Genomic DNA, 22,363 nt, shown 5'->3' with positions numbered 1-22,363 from the left:
ACTTATCACCCAAACCAGGTTTCCCAGGCATTCTGTGTGTCTGCAGGTGGAGGGGGCTGATACAAGTGGGTTGATCACTGGAAATAAGTCAGGTATGTTTTTCTCTAAATTGAGAAGACTTCTAAGGTTATCGCCTAGGACTTAGCACTAAGCAAGAGAAATTAAACTTGGCTATCTCTACAGAAGAAAATTTTAAGTGCAGAGGAAAACTTAAACTCCAGGGAGGTATGTCGCTTAGAGGCAGTAGAAAGGGTATGGTTCTTGTTACTGGTCACACATTTGTGTGATTGCCTTCCACTTTCTAGCCCTAACAGACTTTAGGCTACAGCCCATCCCTGTGGCAGAAAATTGGACAAAGATGCAACATAAATTTTGCAGATCTTCAGCTGGCTTATAACACCTCTCAGATTTTTAAGGACAGACAAGCAGACCCAACCAATCAGCCAGCCTTTCCCAGAGGCAACGACTCAAGGAGATGACATCGATCATGTCAAACTTATTGACAAAGTTGTCAGAAGAAATATGAGCTGCGTTCCTACCATGTGTTTTAAAATCTTATTAATGCTTATTTGTTCTATTAATTGTATTGCTGTAACTAAAAAGATAAGCACAAATACGAAATGAAAATTTGAAGGTGGTTTTTGCCTTTTTTATTTAACTTTTGTAGAGGAGAAATGAATCTTGGTAGCAAAACAGTTTGTGGTGGTTTTAAAATGTGATTTTTAAGTGGTGAGGGTTTTTTGTTGTTCCCCCCCCCAAATGAAGACATAAATGAGGAGAATTACATTGTATTCAGAGAAACAGAGGAAGTTCAATTCTTTGCCAAAGCAAACATCCGCAGACTTGTGTAGTCTACATGTTTCAATGCATGTGAAAATATTTGGTGTTGTAGAGTGACTTCCTTGAGTGGAAATAATATTGCAGCTAGTAATGAGATTTTGCAAAAGAAGGAAATCACAGCTATCTTAGTAATTTAACGTCTCAAATTTGTTTATGGATAATTTCCTGTCTGACACATTTAACTGAACAAGTTAAAGTGTTTAAAGAAGATTAGAATGACATTAATTTTTAACTGCCCTTGACCATGACATTTCACAAAGGGGTGTGTTCAATAAAAACAGATGGAAAAATGAGCTTGCCCCTTCACCTTGTAGTAGCTTTCTTCTGTCAACTGATTTAGCTTTCTGTCACCAATCAGCTGAGTATTCAAGAACATCCTTGACTTTTGTCTTTTTCATTTTATGAATAAAATAACACAAGAGTATAGCAATTTTTGTAAAATCCAGTAATGCTAAGCTTTTTGTCTGTTATTAAGACTGAGATGTTTTTGCAGTCATGGCTTGATTTTTCATGATGAATACTAAATTTCATTACAAACCCCTGTTTAATACCAGAATTATATAATGAGAAAAAATTAATTTGAAATTAAGCATCATAAAAGTAGGCAAAGTGATACAATATTTTGTGGCATCTGATTAAAATATTAAGGATATTTTCAGAACAGCAATGCATTTGCACTCTAGTTACAAGTCAGACTTCCCACTTAACACAGTGTCTGAACACTTCCAGCAGCAAAGCAGCTCAGAAGCTGAGGCCATGGGTATGGCTGGGGTGCAGCCATCACGTGGGCCAAACACAGTACAAGGAAGCATGGTGCAGAGCTTCAAAGTCAGGAGGAAACACCCTGATACAGAGCGGTTTTGCATCAGGACACAAACATGGTTGTCCTGCTTGAAGAGTTAGTTGGTGTTACATTGTGGACTTGAACTCATGTTGGCAGTGGCTTGGGAATCTCCCATCTAAACTTGTTCTGTGTGAGGGTGGTGTGTCCGGAGTAATGCAAACTATTGGATCTAGTCGGTCCGGAGTAACACGAGCTATTGGGTCTAGTCTGTTCAAATGTCAGTCTTGCTATCACAGCATGCTTATTTGTATGGCTTATTTTAAAATCTCCCTTTGCATTTATTATTATTCATTTTATTGTCAGATTTGTGAGATTCAACACTGAAAAATCAAGATGTACAGAACTAAAATGACCAATCCAGAGAAACTGCTTGCTAATTTCTGAAGTGTAGTTATTTCTATGCATTTTATCAAAATGACACAGTTTTCAAATAATATCCTTGTTAAAACTGTTTCCATGTGACAGATTTTTTAGTATCTCTGTGTATGTTGTTTTTGCAATATGTTGTTGCATTGAATGGGATCCTAGTAAGCATTTTAAATAACCCACACAAATGCATTCTGCAACATAAGGACATGTTTTTGGAAACATCAGACTGCTATCTTTGAATGCCATTTGTAACATACTTGTGGATTAAACATTCAGTTTTTAATCAAATGAAATGGGGTACTACCCAATAAAGAAACAAGATAGAGAAGTTCAGTGCTGAATAGACAATTTAATACGATGTGACTTACAGTGGTCAGCCTCAGGAATTGCTCCTATGCCCAGTTTCTTTGAGAGCTCCCTGAATTTTCCTTTGTCAGTGTATGCCCGTGAAAAGTCTAATAATGTATGACCTGTCCAGGGCATATTAGGCATATGAATAAATGTTGCTTAAGACACATTAATGTTCAGTTGAGACTTCTTGTGGTTTCTATTGCTAGGCATTTTGAAGCATCTGTTGCCCTGTGAAAATGCAGAATCAGCTAGATAGAATAGCTTTTATATCATCAAGTGTAGTGGACAGATTTATGTCTCCATTCTGCAACTGAAAGATCTATCTCTCTGATTTTCCTAGAATGACTCCTCTTGGATCAAAATATTTTATTCTCAACTACTTTAAATTATGTACAAAATCATAGCAAAATATATTTAAAAACTCTCATACCAACTTACCACTTGTCTTTCATACAATGCTGTTAGGGATCAGTGCAGTTATGGTTGTATCAAGAGTTTAAAACTGGTTAATAAAACAAGTGTATTTTCTTTTTACTTCTAGAGCTTCTTGTAAAATGACTCTTAATTATTTCCAGATGTCTTAAAATTCTTTGTGAAGGGAAGAGAGTTTGGATGGTCCCACACATAGTTTGGGGTGATACTGTTGTTTGTTCAGTTACAAGTTAGGTCTGAATTTTTCTGTGGATCATACTTAAACACTCTTGTAATTTGATAGGCATTCTGACCCCACATGATATCATCACCAGCAGGTGTATCAGAATCTGGCTTGCTTAAATCAAGAGTGTGTGTCTAGTCAGTGTTTGATGATGGAAACCAGTTTGTAGTCAGGGCATGCCAGTGATTGAATCCATGTGTTCTTTTTCCAATCCTTTTTATTTCCTTCTAAAAATAATTTCTACAAACAATCACTCACAGTTTCCCCAAACAAGATATTTGTATACAAATTAGATAGAAGTCACAACAGTACAAGCATTCTATAAAACAATAAAAGATCCTGACATGTAATGTTGCATAAAAAAAGAAAAAGAAACAAGAGAGTATATGAGCTTTCTTCACACAGTTTATATCATATGCTATACAATTTTTTATCTGTATATGCTAAACCACCATGGGACATCCCTTAAAAAACAATCCTTATTCCAGACATAATGCTATTGCTGATAGAATATGTGTATGACCTGTAGCTACAGCATTTGAGCAGTAAGAAAATTGCTTTAAGGGGAATTTTGTTAAATAGAAAACCTGGAAAATTGTTAGGTTTTCCAAGTTTCCATTCTTCCTCTTCTATGGCAAAATGATAGCAGTGAGAGCAAAAGGAAAAATCTGTTGCCGTAAGACAACTGTTTCTTGTAATACTTATGAAAATATTGGGAAGAGTGGTTTGGAATTTGAAACACAAACTATGCACTTTTTTTTTTGAGATACGTGATCTCAATCACATATTGACTAGATCCACTGAGGGGTTTTCTGTTAAGGCACAGTTAGAACTGTTTAGATCTGTCTATCAATCATCCAGGCTTTCTCCGGTAAGAGTGGATGCCAGCTACAACACAGATACCTGGAGTTGTTTGGGGAAAACCTGTTTCAGGTAATGCAAGAAGATGCTGTTTGCTTTTAGTTTGCAAGTTCAGGAAAGTCTTTCCATGTCAATTTTTAAGTTGTTCTTCCTTACTTGTGTTCTTAGTTGTGCTTCTGAGCTGAGAGTACCCAACTTTTTTCCAAACTTTCTCAGTCCTGCAGAAAGTACGTGTCTCTTGTATGTCCACTCTTCCCCCCAGACATCAGTCTTGGGAGAAGAAAGAAAACATGACTTGCTCTTGTGATCTCTGTGTCCCGACACAGTAGTCCTTGAAGAGTATCAAGTCCCCCTCAGCTATTCAATACATGGGCAAAACGTGTTGCTTGAAAGGCAGTACTTCCCAGAAGGCACCAAAGTAGCCTTCAACATCCAGTTTAGAAGTTACATGATATTTTTCCCTCAAGCCCACAAAATCCAGCTGGGCTTCTAGTGTTAGCTTAAGGATTTTTACCTGGCCATATCACCATTTGGAACACCTTGGTAGTGTCTAGGTTCTTTACTAGTCAAGATATAACTGTAGTAATGAGAACATTACAGTACTTTGTTATTTAACAAGGATGCACTATGCATGCTTTCCAAGGTTGCATTAAGCCCAGTCCCTTTTTCTCTACCCTACAGCAAGAGTGTGTCAACTGTCCTTAAGAGAACAGACTTGGGTATGTATGGCTCTCCGAGTATGCTATTGCAGAGTCTTTAATCAGTCTTTGAACACAGTAGAGTGAGATTTCCTTCTTGGTCAAAGTAGTGATTCAGACAACTGAGATACATAGTGTCATCAAGTGTGCTGTGAATGTTAGTAGACACTGAAGGGACAGAGGAACACAAATTAGTGATATGGTTTCTGGTTTACAGAAGGAATCTCAGTTTCAGGAGCAGTAAACCTACAGTAAATTTAGGCCTAGTTTGATCTGTGAATAAAAGAAATGTGCCATTTGCCAGATGACTTAGCAAGTACTTACGTAGATAAACATTTCTATTACAAAGATTAATAGGAAAAGGTTGATAAATACAAAAGCAGTGTCTGACCTGTAAATAGAGGACAGGCGAGGGAAAGGAGCGGAGCTCATGTTGCAAATTTATCTGAGAACCTCCTTGTCTTTGAATGCTTGCTGAAATTTTGGTGGTGCTGGCTTTTGTTTCCTTGGGCCTCGATTAATATTTTTCATGAATTCATATTGTGTGCAACCTAACCCAGAGAAAATATTGAACTCTTACGCATGAGGAAACTCAATTTATACATCCACTCTTACAGTATCCACAGACATTTTGCAAGTAAGGTGAGTGTCGAATGCTACTGGTAGAGAATTTCAAGCATTAGCCTTGTAGGATTCTTTTCCACACAGTTTTGACACATAACCTCCCCATGACATTGTTATGCTCTAGATATATTCTAAAATCTAAGGCCCTCAAATTTTAATAAATATGTTGAGCTTTCAAGGAAGGAAAATACATTCAGCACATTCCTCAGATATTTTGTCTGCAATATTGGAAGTATTTTTCAAACAGCATGTGAGCCATGACATGAATTTAATGAAAAATTGTTTTTTCCATCATATGTGGTCTTATCAATATGGGAACAGAAATGACACTATTTGTCAGACTTAGGTCCTTTTGGCCCACTTTATTAATTTCTAGCTCAGTTGATAGTATTAATTATAGTCAGGGAACACTTATTAACATCTTTAAAAATTATGTATACGTTGCATAACAGAAGCTGACCTAATAATTTCTTATAGTTAAAAATGCTACATAGGTGAAGCACAAGTGCTAAGACTAGGAAATGTTCTGTTAAATTCGGAGAGGGACTCCTGTATCAAAGCTTGGATGGAAAATTACTTCAGATAATGTTGTTAAAGCTTGATTTCTCTATAAAAGAAGCAGCCAGCCATAACAAATTATTTTCAAGGTCTATTGTTTTGGTATATACAATTGCAAGAAAGAAACAGAATGTTCTTTGTGTTTTTTTCTTTTATGTTTAGCCTCATAGGTTTACCAAAGTTGGCATTAAAGAACTACTTTTAACAATTTTTATGACTTGTTCTTGAACTAGACACTTCTTATATACATTGTGGTGTGGCTGGCTTTAAACAAGCTTTTCATCTTCTTTATGGTGTTTGTGAATTATACTGCACTTAGTTGACAGTATAATAAAAGCATTTTTGTTTGTGTATTTGACCAAACTTGCATTATTGCAGTTGTGCACTCGCTATTTTCTAGCATTTCCTTTAGCTGTAGCAGTGTGTTCATCCATACATCTGTCTAATATTCCTCAGAAGATTCAACTAAATAAGAATGCATAGAGCTGAAAAGGATAAGCTGGCTTCTAACAAGGATCTTTTCTTAGTAAAACAGTAATGTAACTTTGAGGAATCTGGTCCTTGGGGAAGAGTGATAAGTGATCTCTATCATTTCAAGTGGAAACACGCATTCCCTTACTTTCTGCCTTGATTCTCAAGATTGTCTAGACTTATCTTTTAAATCACCAGTCCATCCATTTTTTGTTCTCAAATAAAATTACCTTTCTGTCAGGAGAGACAGGAGTGAATGTGGAAGCTGAAAAATGCCATTAAATAACTGCAAAAGTTGTGACTTGTGCTTGTGAAGTTCAGATGCTTCTTCCTGGGGAAGTTCAGATGCTGTCTGTCTCCCAGATGATTCAAGTTCTCCATAGCTACTGAATTTTGGAGACTTTGTAGTCAGGTTAATTGAAGTCCCCACTTAGATAATTTTCTCTTTTTTGTAAGGTAGTATCCTGAAGAATCAAAATACAGTATATTAAATGCTTGCATGTCTTTAGTCATTTAAAATGCAATGCAGAAGAGTGTGATTTTTTTTCCAAGTGCCTATTTGCCAATTGCCCCAAACAGACATGAAGGAGAATGCAGCATTAGGTAGGTGTGCTCCATGTAATTCCTCCTCTGTAAACCAAAGCCTGATGAGTCTGTTACACTGAACAGAGTTTCCAATGTTCAGCTCAATATTGGGCATTTTGATTCTCTAAGAACTGGGGGGGGTGGGATTCAACTTCAGTCAACTGCAGTCAGTTCCTAACCAATGGCAGTCAGTTTCATCATCAGGAGAGGTGCCCCATCTTAATATGGAGCAACACCATAACTTCAGGCAAAATTTTTTCAGAGGAGCTCTAAAATTTTGCTGTATCCCTTTCTGAACATTTGGCCTGGTGCTCTTTTCTGGGTATAAGTCTATTTTTTCAAATGCCATGAAGTTTGGTGACCAAAATTGAAGTCTGCAAAATCACTAGTTGCTATTAACATTCTTGCCAATTTACTATGCCTAACTTTATCTAGATTGGCCTCATTGGCTTCAGTTGTGCACTGTATCCAGTGGACACTGAATGTAAAATGCAGAAATAATACATGGTAGTAAGTAAGACCAGGACATCTTTCTTTCCCACCCTCCATCCCCTCCACCTTTTAGAAACTGCTATGAAGTTGCAGCTTGTCCTGGTTAATGTGCTCTTATGTCCAGAGCAGTTACTGCCAAGTTTCTCCATATGCAGGATGCAGGTTCACCAACAAGGGGTGGAGAGTGTCCAATTGTCTTGTGGCACAGTGGTTAAAGCACTATCCTGAAAGGTGGGAACTGAATGTTTGTGGTTTGTAACCTAAGACCCTCCCAAGTGCTTTTAAAAAGGAGGGCTAAGTGAAGAAGGCTGTATTTATGTCCTACTCTTTGTAAAATTCATTTATTCTCAGAGTTTTCACTCAATGTAAGAAAGGATGCATATAAATGAGTGCCTTTCCCCTGAAGTCTGATAATAGCTTTGAGCAGTGTGAAGCTACTATTTGTTCAATGAAATCTCCCACAACAAATGTATTTTGAGGGTTCATTAATCATCTGGATTAAATAAAAGATGATTATTATTATTGTTTGGGCCTTTGAAATATTAGAAAACCACCAGGCAGTTCTGTATATTAGGTATCTTCAGCTATGGGAAGTATCAGGACAGACAGAGCAGTGAAGTCATGCAAGTGAAGACTGAGGAAGGCCAACAGCATGCTGTGTGTGGGCAGCTCCCGTTACCCTCTGCCTGAGCTAAGACTGGTTCTGTCCAGTGTTGTCAGTACCTTTCAAATATAAAACTTCAACAGATTTTCCTACCTGGTTTTGGTTTTTATTATTATTTTTTTTCCAGAAAAACGAAATAGAGCTAAGTTCCAACAAGAAAATATTATGCAGCCCAATGAAACCCAAGTCACTTGTAATGAAATTTTTTGTATTTTTAAAAGCAGAGTAAACAGTAATGACGTCTTGGCTTGCCAACCAGCATGTTGCAATTATTGGAAGCTGAGGTGTTACAGATCTGCAAAAGTATGTCTGTGAAGTCCAGTAGACATAAATAGAGTACAGTATGATCTCATATCATGCAAGCAAACTTTCAATTCTGATTCTTCTCTCAGAAGTCCTTAAAGAAGAATTTGAGACGAAAATAAAAGAAATGAGAGACAGTTTATTCCCTACACATACCGATGGAGTATTTAACCATAATTTAAGGTCTGAAGAAATCAATGGAAAAACAAGATCATGGTATGGCTTAAGCTTAACAACATGTAGTGTCACACTGTGCGTTGCTGAGTCTTGGGCTCTCTAGATCCCTTTTACCAAAACCATCAAAGGTCTACCAGACTGGTATTTCTGCTGTGACATTCATCTGCAGTTCTTGACCCTTTCCTTCTCTGAGTGCGATATTACTATACGTCTTCTGATCTGTCTTTTTAATCTCCTTTTGTCACTATAAATGCTTATTATAAAAATACTGTGCTGAGAAATTCGGTCATATGACAATCAGGGGTTTTTTTATTATTCACAATTTACAACATCAACAAAACATATCCTTTTCTGTGCCTGTTTTTCAACTTTGCTAGATTTCACAAGGAGCATCCCTGAATGATTTACAGAAAAAGAAGAGGCGTGCCCCTCTTCCACCAGCTGCATCTGCTCCACCCACTCCTGCCATGCCGAACAGGACAGAAGAGAGGGAAGACAAGAGGAAGAGCACAATGGGTGAGAGGCGTTCTTTTCTCCTGTGTAATCCTATGCATGTGCTTCCAGTGCTCACTATTCAAAGTTTCCTTAATTGTGCTATGCTGTGAGTTCAGAAACTTTTGTAACTTGGGGAGAAAAAAGCACTTGTCTGCAGAATGAAAGTCTGGAAATAAATGTTGGTATATTATCTCTTTTTTTTTATGGCAATGTTCAGAGTATCATAAGGTAGTAAAAGGTAGATAACACTCATCAGGTGATTTGAATGTTTGGTACAAGCTGGATATCCAAAAGCACTAGCCCTGGGCCTATTCTGTGCCTTTAAGGTCATAGTGGTTTTGCTAGTAAATGGAAATATGGAAATGGTAAATGGAAATGCTAGTAAATGGAGGTAGTCCAGACAATACTGAATTAATCTGAAGCCATGGGGTTCTGCTGGAACTGAAGTACAGTCAAGCTGGTTCAGTATCTCCTCATGTTTCTAAAGCCTTAAGACATTTTCTCTTCCTGTAGTCCTCCAACAGTTTGACATCAACTGACCATATTCAGTGAAGTTTTTCTTTAGAATTTAGTCCTCAGATTTATTTTAAATCAATCTCTATTGAGTCTTTAGCTAATCAGTAGAACAGAACTGGTGCTCTCAAAGGGGTGCCATACATAGCTGGAGACAACAAAAGAAACTCTAGCCTTCAGCTGTATGTGATGCCACATTTGCTCTCATGCAGGAAGACTGAAAAACGTTCTCCCAGACCTCTGTCATTATCTGACTGCTAGCTTATTCAGATCAGTGGGAGTTTTGCCCGAGTGAGGACCCCGAGATTATGCTTTTAGCAAACAAAGTGATTTTATGATGGGTAAAGATATGAGGTAATAACCCCACATATTGGAACTCATTTTTCAGTACATTAAGAGAATCATTCTTCAAGTGCCATAGTGCACTCAGTGCACTTCAGTTCATGCCTTTGACCTCATGTTTCATAAAGTGCCTAAGACATACAGATATGACATCCTGTCATACATAATTGCTTACATTACAAATGCCTCACAGTTTAGAAAGAAACCTCTTGGCTTTGTTCCAACATTTATTTTCAGTAAATGCTTCACATTTAATGCCTCAGCATTTATGTAGCAGCAGGAGTCCATTATCTTGTGACATGTACGACTCCATTGACATCTCTTATTTAAACCCTCTAAGGGGAACGTTATCATTGTACCATATAACACAGGAGTTTTCAGCAAATTGGCTTACTTCTAACCATTGTAGATGTCACAGTCTGTTGCTCCTCATGCTTTGCCCTACTGTTGGTCACTTATTGATGTGGCATTTGGTGCTTTAACTTTTTGTAAGTGTTCGTTTTATTTTGTATCAGTGCTCAGAATGTTACAGATGAAATAAAGCAGAGCAGAGCCACTTCTAGTCTGTTCAGTACTGTGTATATAAGTGCTCGCTGGCCAGACTCTGCTGAGGTAGGATTCTATAGTATCATTTACTTTAATGGAGCCTTATGATTTTACACCTTCAAAGAACTTGTCCTACAGTAGCCCTATCTTCAGTGTTTTTCATTTTCTGCTACTTTCTTGAATGAATGCGTTCATTAACAAGAAAAAATGTTACAGCAAGGGAAGGTTGGTAAAACAGCCTCTCTTTGGGGCCCTTGCAAGAAAACGATGAGAAAGCACAGATGGCTCTGAAAGCAAGAGAGAAAAGCTGTGAAAAAAGCAAGACTGTAGTGAGGGGAAAAACGTGCTGCAAGAAATAGGCAGCCACATGATGGAAAAAGGATTAAAGCTACCTATGTATCTCCCACGTTAGCCACATGAATCAAAGCAAAAGATCCTATCGAATATATTCTCAAGCTGGCAAATACACTTCAGTGTTCAATACTGAATCACTTATTATGACCCCAAAGTATTGTGCTCAGTTTTCTCAGAGCAGTAAAAAAGGGTCTGTACATTTGCCAGCATTAAATTTTGTCTTGAATCTCTGGAAGCTAGTGACTCCTAAGTAGAAAATCATAATAGTTTAACCTTTTTTCCTACCTCTTGGTGCTTTTTCTCTTCTCAGCAGCACCAGAGCATAAGCTTAAGACTATAGGAATGATCGAAATGGATCAGTTCACCGGTCCATCTCTGCCAGCATCCGTCTTCAACAACGACCACAGCGGATGCTTAAGGCAGGGTGTGAATGAGCAGGTAGTCATGGTTCCTCAGTGCACTTGCAGCCTCTGAGAACTTTCCAAGCTGCAATAGCTCTAGGTCTGTACACTACAAACTGGCAGCAGCTTTTTAACATTGCAAATAGTTAACAGAGTATAGTGCAAAGGTGCATGTACTTATTAAGTTATTGCACATAGTATTGAAATAAGCCCCCAGCCAAAGTTATGACCATTTCCTTTGATAGTTTAAAATACTGTTTTGCAAAAAACAACTTAATCATCTGCTTCTCCACAATGTCAAAATAATAAAAAACCTACTCAGAAAAAGAAAAGGAAAACCTGTCAAGATACCCACTTCAAAATACTGACCTGAGGCATCTTCCTCTTTCTCTCAAAGAGTCAGGAAAGTAGTCACGTAAAGTATCCTAGCAGTCAACAGATTCAGGCAGTTTGACACTTAAGGAGATAAAAATAAAACACGTTTTTCACATTTCCTCACATAGCTTTTTCCAATTTGTTTTTTTATTAAACTTTTTTTCTCCTTATATCTGCCAAAGCTGATTATTTTAACTGTTAGTCATTATGTACATGTATGTGCTGGGCTCAATTCTGGTCCCACTGCTGTTGGTTTAAGAAAGACCTAGCTTTTCCTTCTCCCTTAATTATTTGAGGGTAAATAAGAGCAGAATTAGATCCAGAGAGACTTTGAATGTGGATAAGGGAAAATCAATGTGTGTTTAAAAAATAACAATAAACAGAGCAATCATTATCTTGCAATGAAATAACTAGTCAATTGATCCCCCTGTAGGTGATGGACGTCAGGTGCCACAAAAGCCTCCTAGAGGCACCACTCGTGGTCCACCCCAGTTAGTAATACCCCCACCCCCACCTTACCCTCCTCCTGACAGAGACATTGTGGATCCAACAGTCTGTTACAGAGAAGCAGATGTTACAGCACCAACAGAGCTGGTACCTAAACGTATGTTTGAAAATACATGTATTTGCATTTCCAGTCTTTTGATGGTTACTCTCAGGGGTAGCTTTTCCAGACTTTCCTCTCTGCTCTCTAGACGTACATGTCTGTTTTTTCCCTTTTTTCCAGCCTGTTGTCTTTTAAAATGCCCAATGCAGTGTAACTAATTAATATAAAGTAAACAAAACACTTGTTTGGAGACAGTTTTGTGGATGATACCTGACCATTGTATGGAAGCATTTAAAAACAACCGTCAAACCTTGTGACTTTGTGCAGCTAGAAGCAAAAATCTGTTGTCTTGTATTAATTCTTCATGTTTGTTTTTCTGTGCTAACATTTTCTCTGTCTCTCCAGAGATGAGTTCCTTTGAGAGTCAACAGGTCTATCAGTCTAGGTTGAAAACTACAGGGTGTCTCCCTTAGGAAAACTGAACCATTTACAGGAGCTGTGTATTGTTAAAGGCCTTCCTGTCCTAATGGTTAGGTACATCTTCCTTGCCACCTCTGAGTAGTCCTTTGTGTGCTCTTCCCCCTAGGGCATAACAGTTATCAGACAAAGAAATATGATATTTTCCACGTACTTTTGTATTTGTGAAAAGCGTGGTTTTATGCTACTTTTTAATTCTTATCCATCGACTGTCTTTAAATCTTTGTACACAATCCAAGTCTTTGATCATGTATTAGGTTCCCTGTGGGCTTGCCCTGCACACCCATGTAGATCCTGTAAAGGCAACAAAGATCTGCACGTTATGGCATCTCATGGGCACATTTCCTTTGAAGGTTAGGAGGGTGTCTCCTAACCATGGGATAGAGAAATGTCTCCCTTAGCTGCTAATTTGACAAAATGTTTTTCGCAGGACATTTTCTTTACCAAAATTATTCTGCAGGTAGCAGTTACTCTGATACATTAATGTTGGTGTGTTTGCTGTTGGATACCAGTTAAATGTAAAGCATTATTTTTCAGATCTTGCTGAGGAAATACAGATTGATGTTTTATTGCAGGCAGAGAAGGAAAATAAGGAAATACATTCTAACTGAAAACCTGAATCTTACTGAGAATTAACCCTAATTTGTTTTTACCAGCATATGCACAGAAATCATATCATACTTTAAATCTCTTTTTTTTTTTTTTTGCTAGATACCATCAGCTTGCTTACAATGTTTTCGTTATTAAAAATCCATTGTGGCCTTCTTTGCATTAATATTTCTGCTTCATTTGAGTTTCTACCACTGTTATTTTGCAATACTTTCCTGATCTACCTTGGTGATCAAATACCCTTTAATCAATGCAGCTCTGATTTTATCAGCCTGATCATTTGCTCTTAAACAAACACAATATCCTGGCCAAAAGGGTTTGATTAAGCTTGTACATGGAAACATAACATAAGCTTTTATTATCCTCAGTTTACTGAGAGCAAAAGAATAGTGCTTAGTGGGTACTTATTTTAGACTTAAAGCATCAGTGAGAGGGACAAGTTTAGCTTTATAATTATGCTGTGCTCTACTTAGATAAAGATACGTGTATAGATTTACACAGGAGAAATGTGTATAGATATACCCATGAGAGAAAGCAGCACGTATGATAGATGCTAATTATATTGCCTAATGCCATTCTGAAAGGTGCTTAGATACTGTAGTGATTGAGCAGTATAAGAACAGAGTTTTGCAATGATGTTTTTTATTGCCTGAGAATGCCTCAAGCGGTGCAAATAGGGCTTTGGCGGTAGATTCAAAGAATAAAATTTTCAATCATTCTAACTCTAACCTCAGTAAATGTGTTTCCTCATAGAACTAGGTGGGAAGGAGGAGAAGCTACTGATACCAGCTATTGATGAAAGACCTATTTGTTCTGAAATCGCTCTCAAAACAGCTTTCTCTGTTGAGGACTCTGGTCTTCCTTTGCTGAGTGGGTGACTGTCAGCAGCAGTTTGTCTTTCTCAAGATGAGATTCCCATTCAGAAATTAAAATTCTGTGATTGTGTGGAGTTCAAATTCTTGTTCATTATGTTCTGCCACAGTCTGTGGGGCACCCTGCCTCACCCTTCATTCCTTCCCCGCAAACACACGGTTGTCCCGTTGTGCTCTGGGAAACCCATGTCGAGAAATTTTCATTTCTTGAGGGTGGCAATCCTCTTCATGGAGTTTTCCAAACCTATGTGGACTGTAAGTCATTCATGAATAGGACCTTTAGTAAGATACTTGGGCTTTTCTGATTCTAATGGTAAGAATCTCTTTCACAAACAAGAGTACAATTGTTCCTCACAGATTTGCTCTTTAATCTTTTTATTCTCATTGCATGACCTTTTCTCTTAACTTTTGGTCTGGCAGACCCTTAGCTGCATGTTGTGTGCATGTCTAAAATGATATGTTTTGGGGATCCTTTCTCCTTCCTTATCGTACTAATCAGATTGTTCATGGCCTGTGATTCTATGATTGACTGGGAATGCAGAAATGGAGATTGTCACCTCTGTTGCATGGTGTTTGGTTATGTCACATAGTTTGTGAAGTTCCCAGTTAAATGAGTCAATAGTAAGCTCTGTGCTACTTATCTCAGGTAAAGAACACACATGTTGAAAGGCTGCTGCACCTAGACAAGCAACCAAAACATGCTGCCTTTAAATGTTTTCAACTAGCTTATCACAATAAATGCAATATTCCTGTGAACCTCCATGATTAGCCCTTTATTTGTCTTGCTATGAACCATCATTAAGAAATACAGTAAGAAATTAAAAGCTGTTTGTAAAAGAATAAACAATTCTCAACAATTGAGAGTCTGAAGTTAAATTCTTCACTCTGACCCTGGAGAAAATACTAGTGAACTCAGGGTTCACAATGGGTAAGGGCTTGACAACTGACTGATTTTTAAATTTCAGAAAGTGTTCTGTCTTTAAAGAAGTGAAATCATGACTTGAACATGTCTTTCCTTTTAACTGTAGATCAAAATAATCAATCATCACTTAACCAGAAAGTTTGAAAGGGATGAAGGAGTTATTTTGTATAGATGACATGTATACTATTACTTGATGGATAATACCAGGTTAATTTTAAGGAACAAAGAGAACAGAAGGGAGCCTTATCCCCATATCTACTTTTTACTGGTTTTCATTATATCATTGATATATTAACAGGTGAAACAAGCCACTTGACAAAAGCTGTGACAGTTTCACAAGCAATTCAGTCATGTTTCTTCAGTCACCTTATATATATATATAGTCTTTCACAGTCATTAGGATAGTCTCTAAGAGTTGGACTTTGTTAACTTGAAGCAAAAATACGTAGAGAAACACAGAGAATAAACTACATTTTCTTACATGTGGTTCTAAATTAATTGAGAACTGCAAGCTACTGAGTAGGGAATTTTGCTGGTCTGTCATAGTGCACTGCCTCAGAAAGCATCTGTCAAGTGACCCAGCCTTTTTTTTCTTAGAGATGGTCTTTAAAGCAAGAAAACTTGCAAGTGTGACTTTAGAGGCTTATACTGCCATCACTGCTCTTACTCATCCAGCCTGACCCGAGGCTAGAGGATGAAGTTGAATCTCTAACATCATCTATCTTGTACCTTCTGGAGAATTAAAATTCAGGCCAGGTAAAGCAGAATTCATAGACATGCTGCATATCAGTAGGTGTTGTGCTGTTGGGATTGAGTTACCTTATACATGAACCCAGGGATTTAGAGCATCTGTGGGATTCCAAATTTTAATACATGTGCCCATGCACCTACACCTCCTTTGGGCATCTGATTCTTTAACGTTACTGAGCATGCTAGCCATTCTGCTGTCTGACCTACACTGTATTTATAATTTTATCCTTTTACTCTTTTCCCCCAACAGTTTACTGTTGTGCATCATTCCCTTCATATACCAAGCGCGTCTGACAGACCTTGCCTCTTCCTATGACCTTCATACCTCTGAAACTCCTGTTGCCTCTGCTACCCTGATTCTTCTGTTGCCTTCCTTCCTCCCCTGCTGGAAAAGAACCTTTTTTTCTGACTGAGATTTTGGCTTCCTTTCTTTTTGAACTCGCACATTCTCTTAATTACTATTGATTATTTATGGCTGTGGTTCATACTCATTTGTGAGATGTACGCTCCACAACTGAATGCTGTGTTGTATAAATCTATATATCAGCCTCAGAAAGATTATCCATACATTTGTCTGTTCTTTTTCAAAAGATTTTCTTTATTTTGAGCCATGGTTTAATTTGATTTGGTGTTTCAAAGAGTGTGTTTTTGGGACAGGGTATCTTACTTTCAATACTGTCTATAGATTTAATGAAAACTTCCAAAAAATATTTCTCCTTTTTTTTGTTAGCCTACATATAACCTTTTACATTCTCTAATATATTCTATTTTTCCTTCATTGCATGTGTTTTGTTCTTCTGAAACAAAACTAGAACTGGGCATGGCCTAGTCAAGTTGAAGTGCAAGATTCTTTCTATATCTTGGCTATCAATCAAGTTGCTGAGAAAAACAGAAAGATCTGTTGGATCTATGAGGGGCCTAAAACGAGTACTGAGAACCAGTACCAAATGCACTGATTCATAGGCTTTATTTCTGCTTTCATCCTGATGCTTAGTATGAGTAATTTTATCTTTATGCTGGTGACATCCTATGGAAATCAAGGTGTGTGTTCTATTTCTGTAACAAAAGATGCAAACACTGTTTGCTCAAGATAAATCTTGTTCCACAAGTCTCCTTTTTACAGTTGTACTAGGAATAGTCAGTGAGTTATAATTAAAATATCAGCTGTGGGATTGTACTTACCAAAAACTTCTTTGCTCTGAAGAAAGTTCTTCATGTGAATCCATAAGACATGTATTTTTAATCATTCTGAACTAAAAGCATAGGTTTTATGAGTTGCAATGGTGCACACACCCAGAACTGTTCTGACCTCACATGTACTGTGATTTAAGACATTTATGTTATTTAAATGAGTGAGTTACAATACATAACTCTAATTTAAATAATGAAAAATTATTGTTTTACCCTTAAGCAAATAATCATGTTCATCTTGAACCCTTTCCAGGTAGGCAAAGTGGAGAATAAGAAAGCAAAGCATTCCTACAGATAATGCAAAACACGACTAAAAAGACTTTTGACGGTTTTTAATACAAATATGACATGTAGTTAATAAGTTTTAAGTGATGCTTCAGAAAGTATACTTAATACCCTAAAGGTCTTCTAATAAAAGTGGAGTAGAATTGAACTCTCTGCACTGCCAGGTGCTTTGTAATAGCTTCTTAAGACAGGACAATGGTTTAATTGTAAGTCTTCTCTTAAAAAAAAAAAGCTAGTAGGTGTTCACAATGTGAAGATTAAGAACCTGATTTACCCATTCTCATTACTCTATTTACATCCTATTTGTAACTCCATAGAGTTACATGCCCCGTGGAGTTCAGACTAGTATAAAAATGGAATAATGAAGTGGTGAAAAAAAGTTTTTTACATTGAGTACAATGAAGAAGTACAGTGTATTGTAAAAGCAGTTCTTTGCACTGCCACCAGTTTAGCTTAAAAGAGGCTCAAGTTTTCAACAAAATCACATTTTGATGAAAAAGTTTTCTTGCTTTGAAGGAGTACGGCTATGACCTCTCTCCACATACCTGACAGGTTTCCTATGAAAATCTGTCTCTTTTCAGGTGGTCTTCTCAAACTCTAAAGCTCTAGGTGTAAACTCAAAAAGTTCATTACTCGTCCTTAATTTACTTTTTTTTTATTAAAATGCAGAATTTGCCTCTAAAATATGTTTGTGGGAATTAACATTTTCTGTGAAATTTCTGTGTAAAACATTTTAACGACCGATTTAAGCAAGCCAGTTCTGCCTTTCAGAATTTTAAGAAAAATTACTTTCTTATGCTAGCTCCTATTCTTTGTTTCTTACCATTTCATAAGTGCCAGGTACATATATAGTATTAAACAAAAAAAAAAAAAAAAAAGAAAAGAAAAATTGCTGCATCTTTACAAGAAATCATCTTAATTATAAGAAATTATACTATAATATTAGCATGTTTAAAACCTCCTATTACTATACACAGTGTGGGAAAGAACTTTCAGTGACATTCATTAAATCTAAATCTATTCAGTGGAATTGCATAGATACTCTGTTTCACAACTGTTAATAGTGTGTGTGCAAGGGGCTAAAGTGTTTAAGCAAAGTGTGATTATGAGAACGTGAACTCACTGGAAGTTTTGTCCATAAGCACCAGCTCGGCACTGAAGTACAGTTGGGGAATCCCTGTTTGTTCCAGGCTTTGACCCAGGATTTCTAATGTTGCCTCGATTCAGCTTCTAGAAGAGAATGAGAGTTTTTCTCTCATTTTCAATGAGAGGAAGAAATGTCAGTTTATGTCAGTTTGATGGAGTCTCTGGGTTAGCAGTGGTATGAAAGGACATTGTCTTAGCTTTACTCCTTTTATTTTAGCCATGGAGACATTAGAAGTGTAATGAGAATGACCTGGAGAAGTTGATAACAAGCTGGCTACTATACTACAATTTTTACACCAAAATGCTCTTACCAGAGTTAGTATGAAACACATGTAATATATTCAGGGTTCATCTGCACTGCCTAACAACATTTCCCAAATACTGTCTTTCATGGTAATATATCTGGGATGAAAAACAAATTAAAAAAAAATAAAGAAACAAAACCCCAAATTGGAAAATATTATTGAGCTATTTCAGGAGGACAAGTAAATGCATAGATAGTTTATAAATCAAAACAAATTCCAGTATTACGACTCTGATTTCAGTGACATTCAGTGCTCTTAGGAAATAAGGACAAATGTATAATTTATGATTAAACCCGTTCTGATACCTCATGAATGTTCTCAACCCCTACAAAATCCAGTGAATTAGAAACAGATTAAGCTTCCTGGTGCACAGATTTTACTGAATGGCCATATGAAACTTTTTTTATGTTGACCACCAGAGGGAGCCGATGTTGTCACATATCTGCAGTAGGTAGCAATTAAGAATAATGCTAAAGGTTAATGTTAAGCTAATGGATACCACACTTATATAAAGATTTTCAGTTCTTTAAGAATGCCATAAAATTAAACTTAGTTTACTGAGTTGTTTTGTTCAACAGCTAAAAAGGTAATATTTTTTTCTAGATTTTTTAATCAGTTTCATTGCACATAGGAAAATTAAGATAAAATCATATTTGCAGGTGATGCCACTGTGATGGCATCTTCCAGATGTACGCTCAAATTTTTACTCTAAGCATTCTTGCAAAGGGTCACAGAATGTTGGGTTGGCTGTTACATTGCAGAGATATTGCCTGTATATTTATGGCAGCTGTGTCTAAGGTGTGGAAATTAGTGCATATGGCTGGTGTATGTGCTTAAGAAAAAGTGCATAGGAGTAGGTCAGGTTTAGTGCCATTATAGAAAGATGTGTTCTGCTAGAAAGGCTTATCAGCCTGAGTTTTAGCATTTTAAAAGCACCAGCAGATTGTTTTAATATCCATCCTCTTTCACAGGCAGATGACTTTGTTACCAGAAATTCAGTCATTCAGACTAGAATCTAGGATTCAGGGACTCTCCAAACATCCTTAAATGTCTTTTCTACATGTAATGCTTTCTTTTTTTTCCTTAAGATTGAAATCTTTGAGAACTGAAATGAATGTTGTCTTTCTCACTGAGCAACTGGATTTTTTTTCTTTTCCAGTGACAGGGCTGTAGAATACTAAACTTTGAACTCATTCCATTTTTATCTTCAGAAAATGTGCTACTGGGCCAGAACTGAAACTGATTCTGGGCAGGTAAAATACGGAGAAAATATTCTAACTATATAAATGGAAAAAGGAAATATTTCTTCTTTTGTTAATTTTTAACTGGAACTATTTAAAGCTGTCTGTGGCATCTAGAGTGCTCAAATCATGACATCTAGAGTGCCAAGGGAGAGTGATTCGTAGAGAAATCATCCAGTCCAAACTGTATGATGAATTGCAAAGGCCTATGATGCATTTATTTGTTAAACATATGGCCATGCAATCTATCATATGCCCATCATCCGTCCCTGTATTCCGCATTTGTAAAATAAACTCTGTGGTCATGATTCTCATACCTCGTCATTTATGTTTACAGCCACTTCAAGCTCTCTTTATTGTTCCACCCCAGTATAAAAGTGCCTCTTTGTGAGAGTTGGGCCATGTGTGTGTATGTAAGACAGCAGTTCTGTCTCCCAAACTTGGCTTCCAGTCACTACCATGACTCTCAATATATATTTAGTACATGCAGTAGGCACCATTTAACTTTCCATACTAAAATACATGTTATTTTAGAAGACAGAATGTAACTTATTCCATCCCTTGAAAATTACAGCCATGTTGTTTTCTAATGTCATTGCAAAACTATGAACTCCCCCCTCAAGGACAGTGAGAGAAACTTGCTGCCACTGTTTATACACTTCTTATTCAGGTATCTCATGTGTAGTATGCAGATAAGCTTCTGTATAGCACCTGTACGGCTAGAGAAGTCCACTGTTAAAATTCATAAGTAATTGACAGAACAAAAAGTGACATAATTAATTCTTTGTTTATCCAGAAGAGCTTATACGTAATAAACTGCTGGTTTTTGCTGAGGTGGAGAAGGGGGAAGGTGATCTTGTATTTTTCTATGCAAGAATCAGCTGCTTTATTTCTTGTTTATTACATATTATTCTGTGATACTCTGACTTCAAGTGGTAAATGACTGTTGAAACGATCAAGACCAGTAGGAAGAATTAACTACTTCTGAAGTAGGTATCAACTACTGAGTCTTTTATATTCCTTGAATAGGAAAGATATTTTCTTTTCCTTGTTCAGTTCTAAAAAATTGTAAATTTGGGTCACCAGATCTGCTTCATTTTCTCATGCCTTGAGAAAGTTCTGAAGAAGGATATTCAGTCCTGGGTAAAGGTACCACCAGTTGGAAAGGGGAAATTTTGTATTCCAACATTCCTTACATGTTCACTCTTTTTCCTGCCTCTTGGAAATAATACCTGTGATTTTGCAGACTTTGAGACAGAAGTCAGTCCTACTGTAAGGGAGCACAATTCCTTTGAATATAACAAAATATTTTCTGGTTACAGAAATGGGACTGGACTCCAGTGAATCAAATAGTCTTTCTAGCCTCATTTCCTGATATTTAGGTTTTTAACTGGTTATTTACCTATCTCACAGATTGTGGAATAAACCTTAGCTTCACATTTCCCATCCTGACTAAATGTAAAGACATTTTTCTTCTAATTCCCTTGCAGCCCAGCTCTGCAGTCCAAGTGGTCTGTGGATAAACTGTGAATGTTTATTCTAAGTGAAACCAAACTCCCTGCTTTCTTCTTCCTTAGTCAAAATAAGAGCAGTTTAACTATGTGAGCTGTACCTTTGAGTGAGTGGCATCTTAAACATATTCTGTTGTACTTGAACAGTGGAATATGAAGAAATCACATGCATACAAATAGAGAGACTTACACTTTATCAGTAACAAGCTGGACTAAACATCTATGTCCAGCCAAATACATGCACATGGTGTGAGTATGTGTGTGAGAACTTTAATCCTGGATATGAATTTGACGTTAGGCTTGATTTACACATTGTGTATGGGCCAAATCAAACTGGAATCATTGTGTATGGGCCAAATCATTGTATATGGGCCAAATCAAATGGGCCAAATCAAACTGGAAGGTTGGTATCTGAAATGGCATTGAAATTTGTAGTGCGAGATCCTACTGATTCAAATGCAGGCAATGCACAGGAAGCTACAGAAAGCAAACTGTTGAAAATTTTTGTATTCTGTGTTCCAGGTAGGTGATAAAACCCATACCAAAGTGCTTGTCCATCCTTAGAGATGTTCATACTCAGCTTTTCCTATTACCACTTCTAAGTCAGTAAACACTGACTAAAATGCCTGCCTGCTTTCTTCTAAGAAATTGAGAATTCTGGCCATGCACATTCACTTCTGGGTTTTAGGGCCTGAGGGAGCAAAAGGCTGAGAGTAGAGACAGAGTCTCTTTTGTCAGCTCCTTTTGTGGATTCCATAATTGGTTCCTGGCATGGATAAAAGAATTACTTTCCAACCTACTGTACCATAAGCAAAGGTGGGGTGTAATGGAGGACAAAGACCTAAAACAAAAGACCAAGAAAAGAATGAGAAAGGACGACTATGACAGACAAATATTTTTTTTTGTTTTAAGACTATTGTGATTAAAAGGTGAAAGTAATGTTGTTAAATATGTGGTAACTTCCTAAAAGGTTAGGTGAAGGACTGGTA

The 22,363-nt window shown here is 37.1% G+C and overlaps 1 protein-coding gene across 2 annotated transcripts in view; it reads left to right on the top strand.

The window, feature by feature from the left end:
- LOC141946015 (protein cordon-bleu-like) overlaps positions 1-20,177 on the top strand; it is a 121,360-nt gene extending 101,183 nt beyond the window's left edge. For both annotated transcript variants that reach the window (XM_074875093.1, XM_074875084.1), the window contains 2 exons: positions 8,870-9,008; positions 15,946-20,177. In XM_074875093.1, the coding sequence (XP_074731194.1) occupies positions 8,870-9,008; positions 15,946-15,989 (183 nt within the window). In that variant the 3' untranslated portion in view covers positions 15,990-20,177. The remainder of the gene's footprint in view (positions 1-8,869; positions 9,009-15,945) is intronic.
- Positions 20,178-22,363: the final 2,186 nt, after the last annotated feature.

The sequence above is a fragment of the Strix uralensis genome, chromosome 1 (assembly GCF_047716275.1).
Source record: "Strix uralensis isolate ZFMK-TIS-50842 chromosome 1, bStrUra1, whole genome shotgun sequence".
Classification (NCBI taxonomy): domain Eukaryota; kingdom Metazoa; phylum Chordata; class Aves; order Strigiformes; family Strigidae; genus Strix; species Strix uralensis.
This window is presented reverse-complemented; position numbering and strand designations above follow the sequence as displayed.